General features: G+C 38.1%; 1 protein-coding gene across 1 annotated transcript in view; it reads right to left on the bottom strand.

The window, feature by feature from the left end:
* LOC110591389 (protein Mis18-beta-like) overlaps positions 1-20,061 on the bottom strand; it is a 64,338-nt gene extending 44,277 nt beyond the window's left edge. The window contains 2 exon segments of the mRNA XM_044913094.1: positions 12,971-13,041; positions 20,026-20,061. Of these exon segments, the coding sequence (XP_044769029.1) occupies positions 12,971-13,041; positions 20,026-20,061 (107 nt within the window).
* Positions 20,062-22,717: the final 2,656 nt, after the last annotated feature.

Raw genomic sequence — 22,717 nt, 5'->3', positions numbered from 1 at the left:
TCTCAGCTTTTCCTTCCATAATCAGAGACTGCAATGCCAGGTAGCTCTCAAGCCAAGTCATTTTAATGAGGGAAAGATTTCAAAAAGATTATGGATGGGGTTTTAAATGTCTACTGAAATGCACACAGAAAAGTCTTCATTGTAGGAGGAAATGCTTTAAAAAGTATCTTTAAATAAATCCTCAATAACAGAGACTTGGCAGGCCCAGAGCTGCTACCCAGCCATCCCTGGGAGAGTGGGCTTTTTATGGATTCCAATCTAAGTGTTCGTGCTGACAGGAGCCCCTAATCTATACTATTGTTCAGTACTCATGAGAGTCTCATTAATTAGTAGCTGATGAGGTATAAAAGGAGTAAATTTTGTTTCAATTTAATGATGACCTTCATTTTAATTCCATTCCCTTTGTGAAAACCTGGAAATTATATGACTATCCCCACACAGTAGTTTTTAAAAGCTCCTCTAGTCAGACAAATTGGTTTAATTTCTTGCCCCTTTACTGAATGCAGAGCTTCAGTGAACCTAATGTACTTCTGGAAAAAGAACTGATGGAAGAAAATTTAACTTTTTGGACTGCTTGGAAAATTTTGGCAGGAGATAGATAGGAAAAAAATGAAAGGTTTTGGTTTGCATTTATGACAAAGAACAAATCACATAAAAGTCTGAGGATGACAAAAATAAATTGTTAGTGTCATTAGAATGAAAAGCACTTAGTGCACCTAGGAGACCTTAAATAACCTGGAGATCAATGCCTGGCACAGAGTATGTGCTTAGTAAATGTTTGTTGAGTGAATGAATGAATGAATGAATGAATGAATTCTTTTGATGTCACCTTACTCTCAGCCAATACTGGTATTTTAAGCTGTAATGTTCCTAAATTCAGTTAAGCAGTCGATTCACTGCATTGCTGGTACTAACTAATGTTGAACAATTAGTTGTGAAAGCAGTCCTTGGCCACTCCACAGGGCATAAGCTCTCAGCTGCACTCAGGGAATAAGCCAGAAGGTATAAGGACAAGTTGAACAGGTAGCTGCCTCACCACTCCTGTGATTTCTCAAATTGCAGATCCCAGGATCAGGGGTTCTCCCTATAGGTGACTCACTGAAGCTGCTGGAAGCATTTTGGTCTGGGACATTGACATTGGCTTTTGGACACAGTCATTTTAATGAAGTAAAAAGAATAGTGGTGTTGTTTTTTTCTCTTTCACTTTTTAATGTCAAGTAATCTGTGCAAAAGATACCTCTCACCCTCACATCATCCCTGACCCCATGTCCTTGGATGGAGTGAGGCTTAGAGATGGGTTAAGCAAGTCTGCATCACACACTGCTTGGAAGTCTTTCAAAACTGAAAGTTAAACAACTTGAAAATGAAATCAAGGTGCCCTATTTCCCATATGACCCCCTAATTTCCTTTGTACACATACACAAACATACACACACACACGCGTGCTCTTGTCTACCAGACTATTCACTGAATAAATGAATAAATGAATGAATGAGTGAGTGAATCGTTGCTATAATGAATTATAAGTAGGCATGGAGTTCACATCATTGACCGCACTTACAAACCAAACATTTCTAGGGTCAGACTGTAGTTGGGGAAGAAGTGATCTGATCAGAACAAGATATGGCTCTCAAAAAAGTGTCCTCAATGTTGGATTTCAAACACCAGAGATGAGAGTCTTCCCAGCAATCCAGTTGAGAGAATCAAAGGCACTCACAACCCAGATGGGTTAAACTCTTAGACCATCTTGGGGTGGCCATGGTGGTATTCCAGTCCTTTCTCTACTTTTCCTCTCATCTCCAAGGCTATTCCTCATCTCTCTTAATAATGGATCCAGAATCAATGCAAGGAATCTCAGGGCAACTCTTCTGCCTAGTTACCTTTCAGTTCTGGAAGCCGCCAATGATTCTACTCATGTCCCCATTTCCCCTCTCAAGACCAGCTTAACACACACACGTGCGCGCACACACACACACACAGATGGCCTTTTGGGACAATTTAAGAAAAAGTATTTTTTCCTACTGCCTGGCTCAGTTCAAAAGTTAGAGAGGCATTTGCATTAACAAGGAAGGAACAGCGAAAAAGCAAACAATCTAATTTAAAAATGGGCAGAGTATCTGAATAAACATTATTTTCCAAAGAAGATAAACAAATGGGCAACAGGTACATGAAAAGGTGCTTAACATCACCAGTCATCAGGGAAATACAAATCAAAACCACAATGAGATATCACTTCACACCTGTCAGAATGGCTATTATCAAAAAGGCAAGAAATAACAAGTGTTGACAAGGACATGGAGAAAAGGGAACACTTGTACACTATTGGTGGGAATGCAAATTCATGCAATGACTATACAAAACAATATGGAAATTCCTCAAAAAATTAAGATAGAACTTTCATATGATCAGCAATCCCCCTTCCAGGTATTTATCTGAAGGAAATGAAAACACAAACTCAAAAAGATATCTGCACCCCCATGTTCATTGCAGCATTATTTACAATAGCCAAAACATGGAAGCAATCTAGGTGTCCATCAACAGATGACTGGATAGAGAAAATGGAATATTATTCAGCCATAAATAAAGAAGGAAATCTTGGCATTTGTGATAACATAAGATACACCTTTGAGAGCATTATGCTAAGTAAAATATGTCAGAGAAAGACAAATACTAGATGATCTCCCTTATATGTGAAATCTAAAAACAGACAATAACAACAACAACAAAACCAAACTCAGAACAGATTGTTGGTTGCCAGGGGCAGGGAATGAGTAGGGCAAAATGGGTAAAGGGCATCAAAAGGCTCAAGTTTCCAGTTATAAGATAAGTAAGTCATGGGATATAATGTGCAACATAGTGACTATAGTTAATATTACTGTATTGCACATCTGCTAAGAGAAGAGATCTTAAAAGTTCTCATCACAAGAAAACTTTGTAACTATACGTGGTGATGAATGTTAACTAGACATTGTGGTCATCATTTTGCAATATATAAAAATATTGATTCATTAGGTTATATACTTGAAACTAGGATAATGTCATATATCAATTATGTCTCAATTAAAAAAAGTAAACATCATTGGGAAGAGTAAGAGAAATCTATAATCATTCACACTCTAGTGCAAATTACCAAAATCCTATTGCTTTCCTCCTTTATGTCTATCTGAAACTTCTTTATACTTTCCTCCTGTATGTTTCTCATGGATAAGCTCTGAGCAGCTACAATCAGGAAACAGAATCTGTGTAGAGACTGCATATACAGTATAAAGCCTATACACAATAAGTTGAATAGAAAGATTATTAAAACTATAGGAAATAGGGCAACTGGGTGGCTCAGTTGGTTAAGCGACTGCCTTCGGCTCAGGTCATGATCCTGGAGTCCCGGGATCGAGTCCCGCATCGGGCTCCCTGCTCAGCGAGGAGCCTGCTTCTCCCTCTGACCCTCCCCCCTCTCGTGCTCTCTGTCTCTCATTCTCTCTCTCAAATAAATAAATAAATAAATATTTTTAAAAATTGTAGGAAACAGAATAATAATATAAACACATACAATGCTTTTATAACTTCTTTTGCTTTTTTTCATTTAATCTTCACACAACTCTTCGAGGTAGTATTATCACCACCCTATTTTATAGGCGAGAGAAAGAAATTAAACATCTTGCTTAAGAAGGAGATCTGGACTTTGAAACCCAGATAGAGAAATCACAAAGCTAAGTGTCTTTTATAGTGCCAAGGCATCTCTGGGAAAGATATCCTTGAGATATCTTAGCATTCCTGTTTGTTTTAAGGCATTTGCTACCGTTACATGACAAAATTTGGGAAGTAGCAGAGGTTATTAAGGAAGTCCAGATACAAGAAATAAGAAACCTAAGAGAGCTTTCAAATGGAGGCAAGTCCTTTAACCTTCCCCTTTTTACTTTCCTTTAAGTCTTCCACATTAAGGGCAGTCTAGCTTCATGCCTCTTCCTTCATCTGGATCATTTTAACAGGTAACAGTTTAGGGTTAAACTGTCTCAAAGCTATCCATCATTGACCAAGGTGGAGCAACTTGCCTTGCTTTGATAGCAACACCAGGCTGCTCAGAATTGGTGGGTCCACAGCTAGAGGATGTCCAGCTCTGTCCTGTGCCTCTCTTTATGAGACAGGGTCCACCTTAAGCACATCAAGGTGCCCCACAACAAGTGCTGGAAAAAGGTAATCTAAAGAGCAAATGATTATTAACGTTTCACAAAGTTCTCCACAGCACTACGAAGTAGTACTTTCATTAATATTCCTGTTTTCAAGTCCAACAACTATAGGTTAAGTAGTTTTCCAAAGGTCACATAGCTACTAACTGACAGGGCAGGGATTTTTACCCAAGCATCAGGCCCCAAGGTCTGGGTTCTTAACTAAGCACTATCAAAAAACTGCATCACACAAGACTCGTCAGGAACCTGGGTGCATTTATCCTAGGTAACCTAAGATATGGTGGTATGTAACTGTCTTCTACTTGAACAGGATGGGGAGTACATGCAGAACTAAGGCTAACCACTAGAAGTTATAAGCCGACTTCAAATAAGTATAACTTTCAACTTTCTAAGCTCAGATATGTCTGCACAGATTGTCATGCTATAACTTCCTATAACTTCTCTTTTAAAATGAGAGTTCTTTTTCCAATGAAAATTACTTTGAATAATTTTATTAGTCTCTCTTATAAAAACTCAGCTAAAAATAAATTAATCAAAAAGGAAACTGTAAGAAACTGGGGCAGGTTCCTATAACTAAAAAGTAACTGGAAAGTGTAGGGGTGAATAGGCATGGCTAGATCCAGGTGTTAAGATGATATCATAAGCAATCTGTCTGTTTCTCCATCTCTCAGCTAGGCTTCCCTATCTGTTCACAGTGTGCTCAGACAGAGTCTCACCTTTTGGGCAGAAATATCAGTAGCAGTTCTACACTTACGTCATCCTCACAGGTGCCAATCACTCTGGGAACTCACAGGAATTAGCAGTTAATTCTGCCTGTTGGCATGGGGTGGAGAAATATGAGAGGACTTTATAGAGGAAGTGACCTTCACTTGCATCTTGGTGATGTGTAGGAGTTTCCCAGGAGAAGGGTGGGATGAGATAGGCTTTCTTCTATTTGAGGCACTGTTCCATACAGCTTGAGCATATTGGAGCATGTGGAGAAGCAGAGAGATGAGGACTGATACCTGACTCACTGAAAGCCATTTTGCATATTAACCAATTTGTGCAATGGCTAATTTACTAAAAAATCAATTTACTAAACATTCAATTCATAATTTACCAAATTTATTGATTAGCAAAAAAAAAAAAAAGAAAGAAAGAAAGAAACTTTTTTGACTACTTATATAAAGTTTACAGCAATTTGTATTGGATCAATAGCTTTGGCTGACCAGCTTTTATGTTGTTTTCAGGATAGCATTTTAAGGAATACCCACTTTGTTTACACCTAAGATCATATCCAGGGGTGGGAGCTGTCTCCTTCCAACTATATTTAATATTCAGAAAAGTCTATTTTCATCAATGATCAAATGTCAGTGTTTCATATGGGAATTTTTTCAGTTTCCACTGATTTCTTTCAACCTTTTCTCACTTTCCTGAACATGTGCCACATCTTACCCAACCTTATTAGAGACCTTTCTCTTTGGAGGAAGTTTTGACCTCTCTGCTCAGGCTTCATTGTTCTAATACTTTAGACGTGTGCCCTGTGATGTGAAAGCCAATAGCCACATGTGGCCACCTAACTTTAAATTAAATAAAATTAAGTAAGATTAAAATTTCAGTTCTTTAGTCATACATGCCACACTCCAAGCAATCAACATCAAGCCACATATGGCCAGTGGCTACCATATTGAACAGCACAGATAGAGAACACTTTCATTGTCACAGAAAGTTCTAAACCTGTCTAATGAGTCCTGACCCTACCTTTTCTCTAAGATTCTAGCATTGATTCCCTCAGTTCTATGCCCCACAGCATAGACTCCTTCCCCTGGTTTCAACTCCCCAGGGACCTACTGGGGAATAAGGGAATTTAGAAAGCAAGCTCATGGCTGATCATTTCCATTGTGTCTATTTTCTAGCGTAGCAATAGGATGAGCTGTTCTAATATTTTAAGGGTCCCTGTGTGAAATTTTCTAGGGAATGATCTACCTCAAATAAATCCAAATAAATGCTGTCCTATCCTGCAATGTTTTCTTTCCTCAAGCTCCATTGCCCTCAGAAAAGGAGGGAGGGTAGAAGGAAGAGAGGAAAAGAGAAAGTGAGGAGGGAGAGGGAGGGAGAAAGAGAGAGGGATCCTCTTGTCAGCAAACTCCTTACTGAAAATATTAATTCTACTAAAAGCATCAAAAGAGCTTTTTTCCCCTTAGAATGAAAAAAAAAAAATACAGCTGTATAGCAAAATGGAAGGCTTGAATGAACATTTCAAGTCCTACCTGTCACAAGCCATTAGTTGAATTGCCTAAAGAAATCCCTTGACAAGTATAAGTGCTGTTTTTATGTTAGAGAGCTTCATAATGTTGGCCACAAGAAGAAATTTCTCCACAAAAGCTCTTTCTGTTTAATAAAGTGATTTGTTCCAGTAACAGTGATAATAAAATTGCTGAATTGAAACAGGATTGTTCAATGAAGACCTGAATCCAATTTGCTGGACTAGTATGATTACACTTTTATCTCTGTGTTTACTCATTTGTAGAATTGCTACCAGTCTTTTGATATGCAATTAATAGGATTAATGGTTTTCAGGACCAGAAGGCAGTAAGAGGAAACAGAACCCATCCTAGGTGGCCTGGCAGCTATGTGCTGGCGTCTTTTTAAGGCTGTGCACCTTGCTGGCTGTGTGCCTCAGAATGATAGGTTGATTGCCTTGCCTTGTCTTTTAAAATGAGACTTTTTTCTAATGAAAATTACTCTGAATAATTTTATCTATGGTAATTTATGTTCCTCTCCACTGTACATTTCTCCGGCAGCTGATAGTACAGTCTCATGCCCAAGAAAAACAAGTAAAGATTAGAGAAACAGCAACAATTTTCTAAAATTTAACTTTTGAAGTGATCTATCTCCCCTAATCCTAAATTAAAATTCTTATTACCACTATTAGTGGCTTTAATAACAGATTAAAAAATTTTTACAAACTATTTAATTCATCGTCTGAAAAAATTTGAAGGCTTAGGTATAACATATTAAATTATTTTGGTGATAGTTTACATGTGCTTAATAGTTCAACATTGCCTTTGAGATGGAGCCATTTTAAATGCTCAAATGGACTAGTATAATCATTTGATACACAAAGTAAGATTTATTAAATACATATTCCTTTTTTTATGAAGATGTTTGTTTTGTTTTGTTGTTTGTTGGGGTTTGGCTGGTTTTCTTTTTGTAACAGATTAAGAAGCTAGTAAAAATATATCTAATAATGACAGAAGTCAGTGTCTTTATCAGCTACCAAAATATATTTAATTGAACTATATTTGACTTGTAACATTATATGTTTAAAGTATAAAACACATTGATTTAATACATTTAATACATTTATATATTACAATATGATTGTCATTATAGCATTAGCTAGCACTTCTATCACTTCACATAATTATCATAAGTGTCCATCAACGGATGAATGGATAAAGAAGATGTGAGATATATATATATATATATATATCAAACATGGAATATTATTCAGTCATGAGAAAACTACCAGAATATCTTTTTTTTTTTTTTTTTTAAAGATTTTATTTATTTATTTGAGACAGAGAGAATGAGAGAGAAACAGCACATGAGAGGGGGGAGGGTCAGAGGGAGAAGCAGACTCCTCGCTGAGCAAGGAGCCCGATGCGGGACTCGATCCCGGGACTCCAGGATCATGACCTGAGCCGAAGGCAGTCGCTTAACCAACTGAGCCACCCAGGCGCCCCAGAATATCTTAAGAACAGATAATTTTTAGCAGACACTGGTGTCTCTGCCTGAGTTCTTAGTAAATAGCGCATAAGGTAAACTTTAGTGTTAATGCTTTATAGAGCATATAACCCCAGGGAAGCAAGAGTGAGGTGAATAAAATGAAGCTAGTCAGGAAAAGGGGGAAAGCATATACAAGGTAATATGTTACCAAGAATCACTGGTGGCTTAGTCCAGCTATAGGGAGGACATAGGGAACCACTATGTCTTAGAAGTCTGTCAGAAGAAAGAAGGACAAGCAAATGTCCACACTGTTTCCTTTCTATCTCCTATCTTTCATTAATCAAAGTTCTGTCACTGGGGTGTTAACAACCCAATGCTTCCCACTTGTGTTGCATGGTCCCTCAAGGGAGTCACTGGGGAATCCAGAGACCCAGAGACCCCGGGGTCTTGTTAGATCAAAATATGGTGACTTACCTGCTGTATTTTTCCATGGGATCAATGAAGACTATATATGGTAGAGCCCAATGCTCATCCAGAGGGGAAGCTAAAACAATCCCAGGAATTTGAAGATGAGTCTGTGACACTAGAGCTCTACAGTCACAGAAACATGTCAGCTGTCACTGGGAGTTGATTTGTCTGGGAAGCAGGGAAAATAGTCAAGGACTGGGGGGGTTAGGGACAGGCAGATGGGACAGAGCTGATCTGGAGCAATGCATAAAATGAGTGTAGTACAACTGGCAAGTTAAATCTGTTCTGAAGAGCTGTTTCCACAAAGAAGATGAACACCTTCCCCAGGTCTTAATCAAATGTAAAAATTGTCAAAATGTTTGTTTTACCTTCCAAAATGGCATCTCTTAAACAATCCTCTGCATTAAGTAGTATTTACACCAATGTAGCTGGAGTTTGCCTGCTCTCACTTCAAATATGTGATCCTTATAGTCAAGCTACCCTCCCAAGATGTAAAATGGTATAGCCACTGTGGAAAACAATATGGAGATTCCTCAAAAAGTTAAAAATAGAAATACCATATGATTCAAGAATTCCACTACTTGATAATTATCCAAAGAAAAAAAAACACTAATTTGAAAAAATATATGCACCCTTATGTTTATTGCAGCATTATTTACAATAGGCAAGATATGGAAGAAACATAAACATCATCTATAGATGAATGAACAAGGAAGATGTGGTATATATGCACAAGGGAATATTACTCAGCAATAAGAAAGGATGAGATCGTGCCATTTGCAACAGCATGGATTGACTAGAGGGTATTATGCTAAGTGATATAAGTCAGACTGAGAAAGACAAATACCATACGATTTCACTCATATATGGAATATAAATAAACAAGTGAATAAACAAACAAAAAGCAGAAACAAACATCAGTTTGTTCTCTATAAATGCAGAGAACAAACTGATGATTGTCAAAGGGGAGGGGAGTTGGGGGATGGGCAAAATGGGTGAAGGGGAGATACAGGATTCTAGTTATGGAATGAATAAGTCATGAGAATAAAAGGCACAGCATAAGGAATATGGCCAATGATATTGTAATAGCACTGTATGGTGACAGATGGTAGCTACACTTGTGGTGAGCACAGCATAACATATAACAAAGTTGAATCACTATGATATACACCTGAAACTAATGTAACAATATGTGTCAGCTATACTCAAAAAAACTTTTTAAAGACATCATCCCAAGACAAAACAGGGATGACTGAGTTATTCATCTATGACTTCAGGGCCTTGAATGTGGTAGAAACTATTGGTTGAATGAATGAAAGCATGAATGGTCATGTAATTAGCCCAAGGCATCCTCAGTCTAGCCATACCCTCATTCCAGCTCTGCCTGGTTTTACTGAATACAACCAGACACTAAAAATGTAACTTCACCTTAAAAAGAATATTCCAGAGCCTAACAGTAGCATTTCCATTCTCACATTTTAGTCGAGATAGGGTCAAATATTTTCAGCTAGCCTTGAGCTTCCTCTATAGTTGCTTGGCAAGTTTCCTTCTTTAATTGCCACATCTTGAGTAGTAATTTTGGTATCAGAGTATCAATAAGAAAATATCTTTGATATATCACTCTATAAACCCACCACTGTGTCATGTATCTGACTTTCATCAACCACTGAACAATTGCAAAACATTTTTTTTTTCCAGGATATGCTCTCAGTTTCTTTTTCAGCAGGTGAAGTTCTTTGTTCCAGCAGAGATAATGACAATAGCCTTCCATTCAAAGTAATAGTGTCTGAAAATCTTATTTATATGTGTACCAGAAAATTCAAGTGGACCAGAATTCCACATTTTTTTTACATGCAACTAATTCTCACTTTGCACAGAGCATGAGACCATAAAAAAGATCTTATTAGCTGAAAGCATTCAAAGCAATCTCAATAATCAACAACAAAAAATCACGATGGCCCACAGCATATAGAAATTTTGTCTAAATGTTCAAAACCCTCTTATTGTAAGTTATAAATTATAATAAAATAAAAATAGTAAAACTAGTATTTATTTAGCACGGTTGACCCTTGAACAACACAGATTTGAACTACACGGGTCTACTTATATGAGGATTTTTTTAATAAAACAATATAAAACTGTAAATGTAGTTTTCCTTTTTATGATTTTCTTAATAACATTTTCTTTTCTCTAGCTTACTTTATTTTTTTTTAAAGATTTTTTATTTATTTATTTGAGACAGAGAGAATGAGAGACAGAAAGCATGAGAGGGAGAAGGGTCAGAGGGAGAAGCAGACTCCCTGCCGAGCAGGGAGCCCGATGCGGGACTCGATCCCGGGACTCCAGGATCATGACCTGAGCCGAAGGCAGTCGCTTAACCAACTGAGCCACCCAGGCGCCCGCTAGCTTACTTTATTGTGAGACTAAAGTATATAATACATATACAAGATATGTGTTTATCAGCTATTTATGTTATGAATAAGGCTTCCAGTCAACAGTAAGCTATTAGGAGTTAGGTTTGGGGGGAGTCAAAAGTTATAGGCAGATTTTTGAGTTTGTGGGGGTTTATACCCCTAAACCCCACAATGTTCAAGAGTCAACTGTACATTGTAATTTAAAACATCAGAAACATTAATGTTTTATTCATTTGTAAAAAACTCACTAAGAATGGTTTAGCAGTACTTGCCTCCTTCTCATATACAAGTGAGCATCTTTTCTATGCAAATAAAAATAACTGATAAATTATAAATAGCAAATAATAAATATTCAGATAAATAAATGATAAGTTCTAAATAACTGATAAATTGTCATACTCCTTTCTTTTTTATTTTTCTTTTTTTTATTTAAATTCAATTAGCCAACATATAGTACATCATCAGTTTCAGATGTAGTGTTCAATAATTCATCAGTTGCATATAAGACCCAGTGCTCAGCACATCACGTGCCCTTCTTAATGCCCATACTACTTTCTAAGTATAGGTCAGCTTCCAATCTATTGTCCTTTGTGATGTCAGTGTCATGAGTTATCTGAAAGTTCCATTAATACGAAATTTTTTGCCAATTTCACTTCATCTAGTACTTGTTGATGCTTTTCATTACAACCACTTTCCTCATTTACTTTGGTGAGTTTCCCTTCACTAAGTTCCTCTGACTGCATGTTCAGGTTCTCTTGCTTAAGGACAGTGTCAACATTCTCTATCGGTTATTTCTTCTATAACTCCATTTAAGTTTGATTTGATTTTCACTTCCAGGATTATCACTCCTCATTTCTTTATTGCAATTTCATCTTTGTTGGTCAATTCCCTTTGTTCTATTGTCCATTTCTATAAAATGCCACTTGGCTTTGTCAGTCTCCCATGCATCTACCTTTCAAGCACCCAACATGATGACTGGTACATAGTGAATGTGCAATAGATAGTGAAAAATTTAAAAAAAACAAAACAAGAAGGCAACACAACAACACATTTTGTTGTCTGTGCATGAACTGAAATAACAGATGTTCAATAACCAATCGGTGACAGAGTTTGAAAACAGTGATGTTTGGTCACTGATCATAACACATGTCATTTACTAGTGATTTGTAGACTAAAGAGCTAGCACTGAAGTTTGTTTTATGCAATCACTCACAGTTAATATATCATGTTAACTAAAATTTGAACCATGCTGTTGGGCACTGTTATTGTTTAAGTAAACCAAGTAACTGAAATATATTCATATTAGAACCTTGTAAAGTGATGATTGCCTATATTTGATAGCCACACTTTCTGGAGTTGGTAAGAGAACCTAGCTAAACACTACAAGATGTGACCATCTTAGCCAAGAGATGCCCAAAGGACCAAAGAACATATGTGATTTTTTTATACATACATACATATATATATATATATATATATATATACACACACCCATTAGGGAGTGTGCCTAAGCTCATGGAGCAAAGTGGTTAAGTGTATATGTTTTGAAATCTTACAGAACTGAGTTCAAATGTTATTCAATCTCTCATAAACTCAATTTCCTCACATGTTTAAACCTTTATCTCAAGGAATTATTTTGAGGATTAGGTGAAATAATACATGTAATATTTTTAATTCAGTGCCTGGCTTACAGTAAGGGTACTTATCGTTAACACCATAAGTAGAAGTAATGATAGTGGTCATTACTGTTGGATCATGGTGGTATGCTTGGAAGAATAATGAAATATGGAACTTTAAACAAGAATAGACCTAGAGTACTGAACTGGAAAAACTTGAGCTTTCCAGAAGGTTATTATAGTATAATTTTATAATGAACTCATAGAACATTCACTCTGAAAATCTAGAACTTTAAGTAGGTTAAAATGCCTCCAATTTAGGGGAAAATGAGCAAATAAGCTTTGACATCCATCCATGCCAAGTCATGATGCCAAAAAAGCATTTATGTCTCCATCGTGAACTTTATCCAACATCCATTTACCAGTTCCCGGTTTGCAAATCCAATTGCTGTAGGATAGGAATTTGAACAGCAAAATTGGCAATATTTTACACTTGTAAATTGGAGCTGCCAGGATGATAGCACAATTGTAGAAAAGAGTTTGGCTTGCCCATTTCAAGAGCTTACTGTGAATTTACCTTTGAGCAAAGTGACTTTCATTAACCGTCTCAATGTCAAACACATTTGGGAAATTTGAAGGGACCATATCCTAATTAGGACAGGTTAAATTTACTTAAATTAAATTACAGAAAAGACTAGCATTATTCAAACAATTCAAAGGTCTTCAACATTTACAGCTTTGTTTCCTAAAGTATGTTCTGTGGAACATCAGCGTTCATTGTGATATAGTTCGTATTCCTCATAAAAAGCGGGGAGAAGTTTCACAGTCATAAATCAGGATACTCACAGGGTATATTAGCATTCAAAAGACTGAGAACCCCTACAATTAAAAAAAAATCTTTAGATTAATCACATGTCCCAAATATATTGACCCTAAAACACTTCTTTTAAAATGTTGCTTTCTAAAAAAAAAAAAAAATTAAATAAATAAAAATGTTGCTTTCTTACAGAATACAGTGCTTCATGTAACAGTTTTGAAAAGCTCAACAAAAAGTATAAATGAACTAGGATTCACACGGTTACATGATTTACATCTTGAGACACTGAAGAGATTTTAATAGTATTTCTGTGCTATATCCTTGAGCATCCACACATTTTGGATGTAAAATTCAGGTAGCTTGCAGCAACAATTCACAAATTTACCTAAAAGGGTTTATTTCTGACACACGTTCCCCTTCCATTCCATTCCATTGTCCACACTGGACCATGCTGTATTACTCAAGAATCACTTTTCTCATTGGACAGAGTTTCTCGCTCAGTCATTTTAACTGGTCCTCTAATCCAGTTCATCAACAAGAAAAGAATTTTCAACTCCTATGATTAACTCCTAGCTCTGTGTTGAGAAGAACACAAAAGATAATATGCTCTGGTACTTGGACTCAAGAGCCTTACAATTAATCAGGAAAAGGAAAACTAACGGTGTAAAGCAATTAAAAAATAACTCCAGAGGTTTTTAAGCAAGGTAAAAGATCAACATACGCTAAGAAACCTGGAGAAGCCTTTGTGGTAGAGACAGACTTGAGCATATGAATAGGATGTAGGAAAGTGTGGTGAGAGGGAAGGGAGAAGATTGCAGAAAAGGGGAAAGAATGACCACAGCCAAATGTCAAGAAGAAGTAGTTAGAGTCAAAAGATGTGGGGGGACAGATAAGCATAGTAGTGTGCCCTGAGTAGAGCATTCATGGTGTATATGGAAAGGAATAAGATAGGTTGAATACAGTGGGCTCCATGCAATGGAAGGTCCTGATCACCAAATTAAAAATCTGGACTTGTTTTGCTAAGCAGAAAGACGACATGGTCATAAGGAAAAGCTCATAAATATGAACCTGGTGTTCAGGTTCATAACCAATAACCAAACGGATGTTCTAGAAAGATTAGTCTTGCAACTCACATGGAGAGGTTAGAGAGAAAAAAGAGAAAGAAACCAAAGGCCAGGATTGAAATTAGAATACTGTTGAAATAAACCACATACTAAAACTCTTGACAAGTGGGAATAAGATACAATTAAAGAAGAAAATGTGAATCCACAAATTTAAAGGCACAAATGACAAGATTTGGTGCTAGAAAAGGATAGGTTTCAATACAGCTTCAAAGCTTCTAATCTAGGAAAATGGGTGATTCTATGAACTAAGTTTTGGGGAAAGAAGATGAATATTTACTTAATAGGAAATGAAAAACTATCTTTTGGTGGCTTTCTAATCTAGTCTTTCATAATTTAACCTCATTTTATATATCCTACATTTTCTACTACCCAGTCATCAATTCAACAATTATTTTATAAGTGGGGTACCTGGGTGGCTCAGTTGGTTAAACATCTGCCTTCAGCTCAGGCTGTGATCCCGGGGACCTGGGATCGAGCCCCACATCTGGCTCCCTGCTCAGCAGGGAGTCTGCTTCTCCCTCTCCCTCTATCTCTCTCTCAAGTAAATAAATAAAATCTTTAAAAAAAAAACAATTATTTTATAAGCATCTGTTATGCTTATAACTAAGCATATGCTAAGCAATATTTTAGACACTGGGGTAAAGAAAAGATGTGGGTGGCACGGTTTGAGGCAAAGGGTGGAGATGGATGGTAGATATGTAAAAAAATAATAAGAGAATGTGAAATTTCTCAATATATTCCCTACTTGCAGATTAGAAGGGATAGGTACTAATATTTATTGAGCCCCTACTTGGCACCAGATCTTTTAGATTTGTCCAAATTAATTTCTACACCAACACAAAGAAGTAAATATTGCTATTCCCATTTTTCTTGATCAGAATCACCACCTACAATCTTCTGACTATATAGAACCACTGAAGACATCAATACTGTGAAAAACCCCTGGAAAATATTGCTTCCTTTCTGGACACAACTTCCAGGGACTCATGGATAGACGGCAGGGATCCTTCATTATAAGAAGAACAAGACTTGGGGCGCCTGGGTGGCTCAGTCATTAAGCGCCTGCCTTCGGCTCAGGTCATGATCCCAGGGTCCTGGGATTGAACCCTGCATCGGGCTCCCTGCTCAGTGGGGAGTTTGCTTCTCCCTCTACCTCTCCCCTGCTTGTGCTCGCTCGCTCTCTCTCTCAAATAAATAAATAAAATCTTAAAAAAAAAAAAAGAAGAAGAAGAAGAACAAGAACAAGAACAAGACTTGTCAAGGCCCTACAAGCTTTCAAATACTCTACCCTAGGACCAAGATAACTAACCAGATTTCCAGGATTCAAGATGCATGAATTTTTTCACATTTTAACATCCTGAAGTTGGGACAACCAAAGAGGTATCCTATTTTTCTAGTAAAGAAGGATCCCTTTCATCCATCCAGGGGTCCTTGGTATCTGGGTCAAGAGAGAAGGCAATGATTTGCTTCATGGGAACTGTTATTCTTTTCTACCATTTTTGTGATGTTTTCCCATCATGGAGACTCCAATTCATATCCAAATGAATTGTCTCTAATGATTTTTTTAGATGCAACTGTAAAATTGCATTAGAGGACTTAGTTTCCAACCCACATTTTATTATCATCTTTACTTTATTAAAAACAAGCAAGAAAATGTTTCCTTAACAACTAAGAATCATTCTGCAAGTATTAAACATTACTTTTAGAAAAAAGTATAATTATTGTGTCATCGGGGTGGTTTTTTGTTGGTTTTAAAATGTGTTTCTTTACCATGGTTTGCTCACAAAATTGGTGAAAAAGTAGACTTCCGTATTTAAACCTTCTCTCCATACATAAGATAAAATTAGGACACTGTGGCCAAAATGAATTTAACCCCAAGGCTTCATTTCAAAAAAAGTGAGAAATGAATATTAGCAATTCTTCACTCTGGGAAGTGTCAGGCTCTAATGATCCTAACAGTGGAGAGGCAGCTTGATGCATCTCCATTTTACTATACAGGTAGCCAACTCAGCTTTTTAGGTTTTGTCGCACTGCCAGCGTTTTTGCTTGGCATGACTTCAAGGGCTTTATGTGTCCAATCCAAGGCAGCCCCCTTCAGGATACATGAGCCAAGCTAACTGCATGCAAACCAGGCCGGGTCTTGGAATCAGTTTATACAGGCATGTTGTCAGAGAAAGATGTTTATGTGTGTGAAGTCTTAAAGGACTGAATAGAAAGATCAGAAGCAAGGTTAAACAGAATAGGGCTGGGAAGAATTCCACATGTCCTTAGAGGACAGGCAGAGGATAAAAGAAGGTACAGTAGGGAGGCAAAAACAGAAGTGCATTCTTCACAGTCTGGCTGGCAAGCCCCGCAACAGTGCCATTCTTCAAACAAAACCTCCCTTGGCCTCAGATCCTACACTGGTCATGCCAGCTCTATTGATTTACACAAAACCTTCAAGACTTTGATCAGCTACCAAAATGCAAACATTTTAAGCGATGCCCCAAAGAAGCTTGTTTAAAAAACAGTTGATGTAAGGGTTTAAAACAGTCCATTAACAATCTCATGTAGAAATGTATATACATATATGCCTACTCATGCATGCTTCTTTGCAAAAGAACATTTTTATAGTCTATTAACAATGCCATGTACTTATTACACATATTCACTTCAAATCCAGGGAAATGTCCTTTATTCGCAAATCTAAAGTTGAAAAGAAAAAATTAAACGCTTCTTTCACTGAACCTCATACTCATTCCCACCCAAAAAAGGAAAATGGACATCATATTCTACCCACCCATCATATGTGAAAGGATGATTTGTAGTTGGGTCTGTTCAGACCATAAATTCGTTCACAGAGTAGAATTTTAGGATATGCACTAACCACATAATTTTAAAGGTTTAAAATATCTAAATGATCATTTCCATCTTTTTACTTCTTACTGAGTGTCCCAGTGTTTGCCAATCTGATAAATACCCAGGACACTATTACAAGAAGATGGCTGCGAGAAATAATGCCCCACTACACATTTTAATGCCAGCCGCTATGGACCCTGAGGTCTTGCTCAACCTGAAGAATTGACTCAGTGAGCTAGCTGGAGAGAGCATCTGGCAAGATTTCTAACTATGAAATAGGCAGCCAGGAGGTTTAATGGTGTGGCTCCTGTACTTTAAAGAAATTACTAAATAATATTTGTTTGCCTTGAGTCATTTGGACTCTATTTATGGACATGGTCAGTGTAAAGAGTTCTATTTTGTAAAAAAAATATGTGCTTCATCCATTCTAATAGAATAATAGTACCCTAGCTCCAGACTACTCCTTAAAAAACACACATACACACACATACACTTTGACTCATTGGTCCAGGTTTACCTAACAAAGTCACTATGAATAAACTGGCTTATGACAGGATATGATAGTGACCAAATGTGGTCAGCTGACTTTCAACTAAGGCTTCCTCCAGCTGGAAAGTCAAACAGCAGGAGAGCAACCTCCTAAGTTAGAGTGATGCACTAGCCTGAGAAGGCAGGGCAAGGGGCAGAAGAATTTCAGTTCTTTTGTCCTCAAAAGAAAAATTACAAACCCTGTTCTATCTCAGTGACTTCCAGCCCTTAAGTTCTAGTTGATCCCAAGCCCCATGTGTTCTGCACTGAAGTTCAGGGCTCCAGAGGTGCCAAGAAATTTTAAAACAGATGCCATCCCTGGGCTACAAATAAGACAGGTCTTTCCCAGCTCTTTATTAAATAAACAGCTTCCAGAAATAGCCAAGCCCTCCCTGAAACCCCTCTCTGAAACCCACTAGGAAGAGAAGTACCCTCCAGACTAACAAACACTAACAAAGACTCAGCCAGGGTCTCCCCTCTCTGTCGGTTCAGGTTCTCCTAACCTGATTTGCCAGTATGACTCCCCCTTCATTCTCCTCCTCCAGCTGAGTAAACTTCTTCAATGCCCCTTCCTTGAGTTCTGTACCTTCTTATCCTATTACCCATGCTCAGGAGAGCATTAGAGTGGATGACCTCCCCTTTCATTGCAGTGTTTACAAAGCCTTCCCCCACTAAATTTAACTGAAGTATTGTGTGTGTCTATTTAATCAGCAACATATGGAAAGCCCTCTTAAAATTATAAAGACAAAGAAATCCAGAGTCAACACCTGTTTTAAAAAGGCAGTGCTGTGCAATGGTTAAAAGTTGCCCCTTACAGGGGCACCTGGGTGGTTCAGTCAGTTGAGCATCCAACTCTTGATTTCAGCTCAGGTCATGATCTCAGAGTTGTGGGATCAAGCCCCACGTCAGGCTCCACACTCGGTGGGGAGTCTGCTTCTCTCCCTATCACTCTCCCTCTCCTTCTGCCCCTCCCCAACCCCCCTCTCTCAAATAAAATAAATAAATCTTAAAAAAAAAGTGCCACTTCTAGAGTCAGGCAAACTTGGGTATACAGTCAAGCATGGCTCTTACCAGGTGGGCAGCTCCTGGCAGATACTGCATCTATTTGAGCTCTGTGTTTTCATCTACAAAATGTGAAAGAAATACCTCACAGGAAGTACTTCAGAGGATTGTGGCAGATTAAATGCTGTATGTAAAAAAGAGTCTAGAACTTACATCCACACAAAAACCTGTACACAGATGCTTATCGTAGCTCTTTTCATAACTGCCAAAACTTGGAAGCAACCAAGATATCCCTCAGTATGTGAATGGATAAATAAACTGTAGCACATTCAGACAATGGAATATTATTCAGTGCTAAAAATATATGATCTATCAAGCCATGAAAAGACATGGAAAAATCTTAAATGCATATTACGAATCAAAAGAAGTCAATCTACAGTTGACCCTTGAACAACGCAGGGGCAGGAGGGGTACCAACATCCTGTACAGTTGAAAATCTGTGTATAACTTGTGACTCCCCAAAAACTTAACTATTAATAGCCTACTATTGACCAGAAATCTTACCAATAACATAAATGGTCAATTAACACAAGTTTTATATATTATATGAATACAATAAAGTAAGCTAGAAAAAATAAAGTGTTATTAAGAAAATCATAAGGAAGAGAAAATATATTTATAGTACCATAGTGTATCCAAAAAAGTCCACATATAAGTAGACTTGCACAGGTGAAACCTAAGTTGTTCAAGAGTCAACTGTATATGACATTCTGTAAAAGGCAAAACTATGGAGATGGTAAAAAGATCAGTGGTTTCCAGGGATTGGAATCAGGGCCAGGGATGAATAGGTGGAGCACAGAGAATTTTTAGGCACTTAAAATACTCTGTATGATACTATAATGATTGATGGATGTCATTATATATTTGTCCAAACCCACCGAATGTACAACACCAAAAGTGAACCCTAAGGTAAACTATGGACTTTGGGTGAATATCATGTGTCAATATAGATTCATCAGTTGTACCAAATGTACCACACTCTGGTGGGGGATATTGATAATGGGGGACACTATGCATGCATGGGGGCAGGGGGTATATGGGAAACCTCTGTACCCTCCTCTCAATTTTGTTGTGATCCCAAAACTGCTTGGAAAAAACATGAAGTTTTTAAAAGAAAAAGAATGTAGCACATGTTTCCCTTTTCATGATTGCAGGACAAAAATTTAAAAAACCTTCATGTTCAGCAATTGTCTCAAGTAGACAAATATGTACAAAGTTGTTTAGATAGATTGCACAAGTTTGAACCCCAACCCTACCACTTACCTTCTGTAGATCCTCTATGATCCTCAGCTTCCTCATCTTTCTCATCTCTAAAATGGAATTAATAAGACTACCTACCTCGTTAGGTTGTTGAGAGGATGAAATGAGAGAGTGGTCAGAAAATGCTTAGCCAGGTACCTACTTCACTGATGTTAGTTAAGGTAAGCAGACTAAAGGTAGGAACCAGAGCATGGCTGGTCACTAAGGTATTTGTGACCTTGCAGAAAGGTCTTGGAAAGGAGGAACAAAATTGGGGTGAGGTGAGAGAAAGGAGCATTGTTGGTCTCAGACAGCCAGGAGTTACATGAGTCCACTAGAGATCAAGCTCCCTAGATCAATAACTTGGTGTCCACCCAAGCAGGTGGGACAGTACAGGAAATACTGACTTTCTTTGCTGTTTTCTCGCATGGATATTCTCTCCTGTCACTTGTTCCTCCCTGTATATATCTAAAATAATCTTAAATGAGAATAAGACTCATCCTTACATTTTAAAGCTGTCCATCTGAGTCCTAAACTGACTCTAGCTTGAGGCAGCTGAGTCGTGGGCACTACAGATGGGAGCTATGGAAAAGAATCCCATCCAGCCGATTAGCCAGTCCTCTCCATCACCAACCTCCCTCCCTGGCCAGAGCAGTTACAGTTCTGAAGCCCAGGTGACTTCTATGTGCAATTCTTGCTGTTACATAGAACCTTAACAAATGACTTTCTTATAAAGTCATATAAGTGATGCAAAATAATAACATGTAAATTTTGAAGTTTTAAAAACTGCCCCCAAAATGCTCTGAGTTTATCTCTGATTCTATTTCTAATGTTCATTGAATATTGTGACCTTAGTCAAGTCTTTCCATCTCTCTGAGCACTACTTTTATCCTACGAAGAAGAAGAAGGAAGAGGAGGAGGAGGAGGAGGAAGAAGAAGAAGAACACCTTTAGACCTAAGTTCTAAACTACTATGATGCCCAATTCCCTGGTTTCTGGTTTGGCTTTGACCTCTGTGTATCCAACTTATTCTTAAAAAGGTGGTGCAGCCTGATGGTTAGGCATGTGGCCTCCAGAGCCAGGCTGCCTAGGTGTGACTCTCAGTTCTGCCACTCCTGCCCTCCCCCTCTGCAGGCTTAGCAGGCCCCGGTGGTCAGATAGAGAGTGGCAGGAGCTTGTGGCTGGAAGTAGGAAGGTCTGTGTGGGCAGGAAGGGTGGGTGCAGAGGGCACAGGGCAGGACACCTGCAATTGTGCTATATTCCTCATGGGGGTGATATGAGAATTAAATAAGCCAGTTTTAAAAAGGGTGTGTGGCGAGTCATGCCTGGCGCAGAGTGAGTGCTTCTCAAATTTTTGCTATTATTATTGAGATACATCAGAGGCTCTCAATTAATGTTCACTGTGCTGAAATGAACATCAGCATTGAGCCAGACACTTGACATATGTTACCCATTTAATTGTCCAACAACCCTGAGAAGAAATTGCTATCCCCATTTTATACAACAGGTAAGAAAACAGATTCAGGGAGGTATTATAATAATAGACTCAGGAAGCAGAATAAACTGATAGTCAACTAAATCCATGCTTAAATGCAGTGTTACCTACTAAGTAATAATACATACTACGTTGTACTTTTATATAAAAAACAATATATAGACAAATATTTCATTTTCTTTCTCTAATAACTGGCCACCACTTCAGAAAATGGTGAATCAAGTTTGTTGAGCTATTTTTCTGTGAACTTGAGAGTCTCCAAGAATATCCCCATGATTCCACTGGGATAGGAATCTAAGCTAATATGGTCACTTTAAGTCTCATATCAGAGTTCAGGCCACATTATTGTCTTTCAATCTAAGTACCTTGAGTTAAAGTAACAGAAACATCAAACTTACCTAAGGAAAAAAAGGTGATTTATTACAAGAAAACAGAGAGAGAACCCCAAGGAGGGAAGACAGCCAGTTCTCAGGGGACCAGAACCAGGACCTGCAAAGCTGGCAGGAAGATGGCAACTACTCTCAGTTCTCTACCTCTTTGTAGGTCTGCACATAGTTTCCTGTGTTTGCTTCTCTCTGCTTCATCTTCCTTTGCTGATCAATTTTCTCTGCTTCTCCAAGCACATCCGCATCCACAGTTCCTTACTCAGAGCATTCAAGTTCTGACTCAGGTTGAGATTCTCTCAGTCCCAATTCCAACTCTCAAAGCAACCAAATATAATAGGAATCCCAAGGTTTACACACACAAACGCACACACACACACACACACACACCACACACAGGTAAACCTAGACAGCTATCATGAGCCTCTAGCAAGTGAACTGCTACTTTGTCACATCTGCACCCATTATTCTATCAGAATACTCAGGAAATTCTGAGTGTCTCTGAAGAGGAGTTCAGTTCTCAAGCATTCACAGTGAAGAGAGAAATGGAGGAAAGAAATTTCGAAATTGGACACATTTGAGCTCCCAGAAAATTGCCTGTGAGCAACAGCTGAGCAGGGGGCTGAGAGTGAGCCTTTATGTGATGTGTAATCAGATGGTGATGAGGGAGGGGCTCTGCCAGGCTAGCAAGCCAGCCAGCCCACCAGGAGCCCCGGGAATAGGGAGCAGTCTGCTGTAGAATTCTCTCACAATGGCCTGGCAGAAATGGATGGTCCACACAGGGAAGGATCAATTGTAAAAAGTGGAATTAGTCATTCTAAATCATGCAGCTGTGGTCG

Source organism: Neomonachus schauinslandi, chromosome 2, assembly GCF_002201575.2.
Source record: "Neomonachus schauinslandi chromosome 2, ASM220157v2, whole genome shotgun sequence".
NCBI classification, from domain to species: Eukaryota; Metazoa; Chordata; class Mammalia; order Carnivora; family Phocidae; genus Neomonachus; species Neomonachus schauinslandi.
The sequence above is the reverse complement of the archived record's forward strand: the minus strand, read 5'-3'. Positions and strand labels throughout refer to the sequence as shown.